The sequence below is a fragment of the Cryptomeria japonica genome, chromosome 4 (genome assembly GCF_030272615.1).
Source record: "Cryptomeria japonica chromosome 4, Sugi_1.0, whole genome shotgun sequence".
NCBI lineage: Eukaryota > Viridiplantae > Streptophyta > Pinopsida > Cupressales > Cupressaceae > Cryptomeria > Cryptomeria japonica.
The window spans coordinates 224,179,512-224,186,184 of record NC_081408.1 but is presented as its reverse complement, the minus strand read 5'-3'; the positions used below and the strand labels follow the sequence as shown (position 1 = coordinate 224,186,184).

The 6,673-nt window shown below is 37.5% G+C and overlaps 1 protein-coding gene across 1 annotated transcript; it reads left to right on the top strand.

Moving 5' to 3' along the window:
- Positions 1-892: 892 nt before the first annotated feature.
- LOC131874757 (uncharacterized) lies at positions 893-2,603 on the top strand. The gene is made up of 2 exons (XM_059218671.1): positions 893-1,788; positions 1,997-2,603. Exons 1-2 carry the CDS (start codon positions 1,183-1,185, stop codon positions 2,039-2,041), a joined length of 651 nt encoding a protein of 216 aa, XP_059074654.1. The 5' UTR covers positions 893-1,182; the 3' UTR covers positions 2,042-2,603.
- Positions 2,604-6,673: the final 4,070 nt, after the last annotated feature.

The window sequence follows — 6,673 nt, the reverse complement described above, 5'->3', positions numbered from 1 at the left end:
ATTTTACCTAGTTCATCTTAACAATAGAAATTTAAAAACACACTTATCAATGCCTAGTGTTGTTGAAGCCTATCCTATGCACACTAAACAATGCTTTGTGTCATTGAAGCCTGTCCTATGCACACTAATCAATGCTTTGTGCCGTTGAAGCCTAACCTCTTAACAATAGAAAATTAAAAACACACTTATCAATGTTTAGTGTTGTCGAAGCCTATCCTAATTTTAAACCATGACCAATCATTTTAACATAACCTATTTCCCATAAAGCCCATGCGTAATTCATCTTAACAATAGAAAAATAAAAACACACCTATCAATGCTTTGTGCTGTTGAAGCCTATCCTAATTTAAAACCCTGACCAATCATTTTAACATAACCTATTTCCCATAAAGCCCATGCGTAATTCATCTTAACAATAGAAAATTAAAAACACACTTATCAATGCTTCGTGTTGTTGAAGCCTATCCTAATTTTAAACCATGACCAATCATTTTAACATAACCTATTTCCCATAAAGCCCACTTATAATTCATCTTAACAATAGAAAATTAAAAACACGCTTATCAATGCTTCGTGCTGTTGAAGCCTATCCTAATTTTAAACCATGATCCCACGCCTAATTCATCTTAACAATAGAAATTTTAAAAAATTAAAAAATGCCGCAACCATAGCTTACCATAAAAGACTAAATGCTCCAAACTATGAATGAAAATAAATGCTAATCATGTGATATTACACTCTACAGTTGTCCAAACAATACTCTCAACCCAAAGTTAAATTTTAATTGAAAATGATGGAGGGCTCTAAAAATTTGAAACGGGAGTTTTGAAATAACTCCAGATTTCTTTATAATGGAACCTTTAATTCTATTTAACCATGGGTTTGTTAGAGGCACCTCAGAGAGAGAATGGCTTCCAGAAACAACCTAACAATTCAAGGTTGAGAGAATGAGAATCTGCTGCAATAGCATTATCAGTGAAGAGGAAGAGGGGATGTTTTTCAAAGAAATTTAAGTAAGCTGCCTTATACCAACTGGCTCACACTTGGTATTAGGTCATAGAAGATACATATGGCTAGGGTAAGGTAGGTATTGGCAGCATAGAAGAAAGGTGATTCTGAATAAGTGGACTTTATACCAGTTGGCTTATCCTTAAAATTGGATCAAGCAAGTGTATATAGGCCATGGATGAGACTAAGGAGAAAGGTGAGAGTTCTTCAATTCGTTCTACACTTAGAATCTGTTCATGCAGGGAGGATGGGTCCAACAAACAATTAAAAGTCAGGGAAGAAACATTTTTTGTGGGTCATACAGAGGACATCTGGAACATAATATTTTGCAAACTTCCTCTTCCTACTCTGTTCCAACTTCAAATAGTTTGTACTTCATGGCAAACTATTATTTCTAGCTCTGTTCACTTTCACAATCTGTGGGACAAGAGCAATATGCAAATGTGGTTGATGATGGATCTTCGTGATGAAACAAGGGAGTGTTCTAATGGGCTTGCACTCTTTGATGTCAGTAGAAGGCTTTGGTACAAGAAGATGTTTAATGATGAGTGGAGCTGCAGTAACTCAGAATGGTTTCTGAGAGCTGGAGATGGGGGCCTCTTGGTTTATACGTGTAGGAAAAAAGGAACCCTTCGAGTGATCAATCCACTGACTATGCAGTTCCATTGTCTTGAGGATGCAGTACTGACAAGAAAAGGTAGGATTTCGTTCTACATGAAAAAATATCACGATGATGTGGCTGTATACTTCAAGTTTGATCCGGAAGGAAACACTTATCAGGTAATTATTATACTTGCAAATCTTTATCATCTGGGAAGAAAGAATTTTGTCGTTTTGATTTATAAATCTGCAATACAAAAATGGGAATTTAGAGAGATTGACATGGGTATGACAATTATGTTCTCTCCAAGCATTTTAATCCATAATCAAAAAATCTACTTGTTTTCTGAAGATGGGCAAAATGTGGGTATGTATAATCTGAATGCAGACAGCAATACCAAGTTTCTTTATATTTCGGGGTTGCAACGTGTAATGCATCAGAACTTGGGAATTGTTATGTGCAAGGGTAGGATGATAATGGTTTGTAAAGGTGAACCAGTAGAACTTCCCCCGTACACACATACTCTGATATTTTATGAGTTCGATGAGAATGGCTTGCAGTGGAGACCTAAATATGAAGCAGTTGTATCACCCAAAAATTTAACTCAGGCGATTTGTGTTGGGGGGGATTATATTTGGGTAACTGAGGAAAATGAGGGCTATGTGGAGTATATAATTTGTATAGATATAGATACTGGGGAGCTGAATATATGGCCAGCAGGATGGGAGTACAATGGAAGAGACTGTCTATCCTCGCGATTAAGCTTTCGCCCATGCTCTTAGATTTCTGAGATCTGGTCTTCAGTTGAAACCACTCTTCTTAGTCTTCTGTTGATTACATTTCTGTTGCTTCATCAATGAAGGGTTTTAGGGTTTTAAAAGAGTTTAGGATTCTGAACTTATCAAGTTCTGTTAATTTCCAGAGTAAAGAATATATTTCTTTACTTTTCTTTTATGTTTTTACTATGTTTCCAATCTTTACAAACAAAATCTGAATGACAGATAAATTTGATTCTGAGAGTGAAAGAATCTTTATGTTCTCTATTGTATAGATTTTATTTTTTACAGATTGTGCTTTCAATAGAGACATACATGCAAAATATGAAAGGATGGGCATACAAGTAAAATGTTTCTCGCTGTAAAATCAGACTACAAAATCCTTATCAACGTTTCTCGCTGATTGTGCTACAGATTGTGCTTTCAAATGAAAAGTTATCTCTGGAAATGTGATGATTTTACAATATAGTTGAAGTGGGAATGTTAGGTAGAATTTTATCATTGGTGATTCATTTGCTACATATGAAGTTATTCATTCCAGCCTTCTCATCGGGTTTTTTTCTTTTTTTGCTTTGAATTATGTTATGTGGTCTGATGATGACGTGTTATTGGTCAAGATTTACTACAGTTTATATTAAATGGAAAATAATCTTTGACTATGCATTATTAGAGATAAATGATTGAATAGTTTCTTAATGAGATTATCAATTTAGTTGTTGATTCTTCCTTGTGATATAGAAAAGGGTGTGTAATGTCACTTATTCATTATATGATTTCATATTCCTGTTGAGAGTGTTTTGAATTTGTCATTATCATATTATCAAATTTAATGATTTATTATTCAAAATAAAATAAAATGCATTTTTGAACATATTACACGTTCTATTGGATTAAATAAACATCATATGATATAGACAAATATAATTATAGAGAAGTGGTTTTGTAATCAAGTTATAAAGGTTGAAGTATTTGATCATGTACATGTCTTTGCACATTCTTATGGTTCAAAGTATTTTGTGCTTGCAGTCTCCTAAACCCATTAAGATAACAAGATTTGTGATGCAAAACCATAAAATATTGCACTTGAAATATCATAATAAGACAATTAAGTTCTCACTCAATCAATTATGAAATAAATCAATAATTTGATAATGTTTTGATTAAATTATAAACGCAACAAGGGTTTGACCCCATTACACAACAATCATAGAGGCAAAAGTCTCATAAGAACTGAGACTAAAATTAACAACACAAAATCAAACGAGAATTTTTTTATCAAGGACTAGTGAAAGAATGACAGACACAGCAAAATCATAGCAATTTGATGTCAAACAAAAATAGCCAAAGGGCTCTAGAGAGGAGCAAGACCAAAATGAATAGTCCTTCCTTTTTCAAGGAATTATCAGCCACAAGTGGTGGTCTTGCAGACACAAGACATGCTGGAGTGGGCACCCACAATAGAATCCAATACCATCTCATAGTAAGTAGAGGAATGGCACAACCTAAGATATGTCATGTCCTTTAAGGATAGCCCAGGGGTATCTAAAACCTTACCTTCTTGTCTCATCTTGGTGTTTTCAATGATCAATGAAGAAGGCTCATAATAAATTTTCTAAACCCAACACCATCTCATACTTAGTAGACGAAGGGCACAACCTAAGATGTTTCTTGTCCTTGAAGGATAGTCTAGAAGTATCCAAAGTCTTGGGGTTCTCAATGATCAATGAAGAAGATTCATAATAAAACACCTAACATGAAGCACTAGGGGCATTGGACAACCCAAATGGCATGACTTTCCATTCATACAACCCTTCACTAGTTTTAAAAGTTGTCTTCCATTCATCCCATAGCCTTATTCTAATTTGATGGTATCCACTTTTTAGATCCATTTTTATAAAATACTTAGCACTCCCTAAGCAATCAAGCAAATCCTCTATTCTAGGGACTGTGAACCTATACCTTATGGTTATCTTGTTGATGGCTCTTGAGTCTGTACAAAGCCTCCAAGTGCCTTCTTTCTTGGGTGCAAGGACTATCGGTACTACACATGGGCTTAGACTCTTGCCAATCAGTCCTGATTCAAGCAACTCTGCAATCTGCCTTGCCATTTTTGCATTCTAGTCTGGGGTGATCTTGTAGGCTTCTTTGTTTGGCCATGTAGATCTAGGGATTAGATCTATCCTTCCCTTTAGATTCCATCTCTTCCTCTATCAGAGGCAATATTTCTATCACCTTACCATCCTTGGTGATTGAGTAGGTGTTTCTCAACCCATCATGATGAGCTTTCAAGTCATACTGCCATGGTCTCCCAAACAAGAGATGACATGCATCCATTTTGGCTATGTCAAATAGCAATCTATCCTTATAAGATCCAATATGAAACTCTACCCAAGCCTTCTCTTCTACCACTTCTTCTTGACCTTGGGTGAGCCATGAGGCCTTATAGGGGTAAGGGTGAGGCAGCTTCTTAAGTTTAAGCTTTTCTACCATTTCAAGTGATACAAAAATTTCAGTGGATCCAGAGTCTAGGAGAACCTTGCATACCTTTCCTCCTGCCTTGCAAGTGGTTTTCAAAAGATATTTCCTTTGTGTAGGATCCTTGTCAGGTACCTTCATGGTGGTTACTTATCTCCTCATCATCAAACCCTCTCCTCTTTCAGGATAGCCATAGCTATCAGGAGCATTAACACTTTGATAAGTGTTTGCACTTGCCACACTTTGACAATCAAATTCTTGCACCAAATTGCTTCTCCTTTCTCCCATGGAGCTAGAAGCCTTCTCCGGACATCTATTGGCCATGTTCCCTTCTTGGTTACAATTGTAGCATCTAGGAGGTCCTCTACCTTGGAATCTCCCTCTAGAGGGTGGTCTTCTACCCCTAAATCTTCCTCTTGGATTGTATCTCCCTCCTTGGTTGTAACTGCTCTCTCCTCTATCGCCTTCTTGGTTAGAGTCTCCTTGGTATCCAAAACCATTTCCTCTACCTCTAAAAGGGCCTCTTTCTCCTCTTTGTTGTCTCCCTTTACCTCTGCCATTTTGATCCTACCTTCTCTTCAACTTCTGCTCCACCTTGAGTGCCAATTGAAAGCACTTTTGGACTGTCTTCGGGGTGTGGATATTCAAGTCTTCTTGGATTGTAAATCTCAACCCATTGAGATATCTAGCCACCTTCTCATCTTCACTCTCTTTCACCTTAGTCCTCACACACAACTTCATGAACTCCTCGGTATAGGAACTCATGTCCATCTCCTTTTGTTTCAAATTTTGTCTCCTCCTATGCAATTGGATATTGTAATCCATTGGGACATAGGCTTCTTTCACCAAAGCAATCATCTTCTTCCATGTAGCTATTCTTATCTTTCTCTCTTTCACCCTCTCATCTTGGATGAAAGTCTACCAAGTTAGTGCAGCCCCTTTCATTTTGGATTGGGCCATCTTCACCCTCAGGTGGTCTGGTATGTCTTCACTTTCAAAAAAATTGTCCAAGGAGTCTATCCACTCCATCATTGTATCAGGATCCATCTTGCCTACAAATACTGGCAGATCCATCTTCACATCCATTGTTCTTCTCTCCATGGACTTGAGGACACTCATCAGGGGTCTCTGGTCTACAGGTACCTCTAGCTCTTCTTGCATAGGGATCTTATATTCATCCCCTTCTTCTCCAGAGTCTCTCTCTCTCCCCTCTCCACTTTGTCCTTCAACTAGTCCATCTCATTTCTCAAGGCCTGATTCTTAGCCCTGATTGCTCTGCTCTCTTCCATCTGCTTCTTCACCAGGATATTCAATTTTGCATTGGTCATTCTTGAAGGTGCCTCATGGAACCCTTCTTCTTCCAACATCTTGTCTTCTTGTTCTCTTCCAAAGGACACTCCTTCGCTCTAATACCACTTGATGCAGAGGCCTAACCAAAATCCTAATGACAAGCCCAGACAAAGCTAGGCTAATGACACCCTAACTACACACAAGGGTCCTACAAGGAAGGACTCTACACCTTGGATGAAACTACACGCACACTCACTATGCTTAGGCCTACTCAAGATGAGTAAGAGGCCTCAACTCCTCAAACATGCTTTACCGGTGACCTCTACTCCTTGGGATTTTGAATTTGGCCAACACATGTCATCTAAAGACTTTCAAACATTGGTTTTAGTTTAGGGCACTAATTCCTTATACCTCCTTTGTAAACCTACCCCCTCGACTTATAGCCCTATTTGACGATAGAAAGGACTTTAACTAAAAAATGTTCCACACAACCATACAAAAAATTTATCATTTCAGATACCCT

Coding starts and splice junctions, on each gene's coding strand:
- LOC131874757 (XM_059218671.1), top strand. CDS start 1,183: ATGGATGAGACTAAGGAGAAAGGTGAGAGTTCTTCAATTCGTTCTACA. Junction 1,789..1,996: donor CGGAAGGAAACACTTATCAG/GTAATTATTATA, acceptor ATCTGAATGCAG/ACAGCAATACCAAGTTTCTT.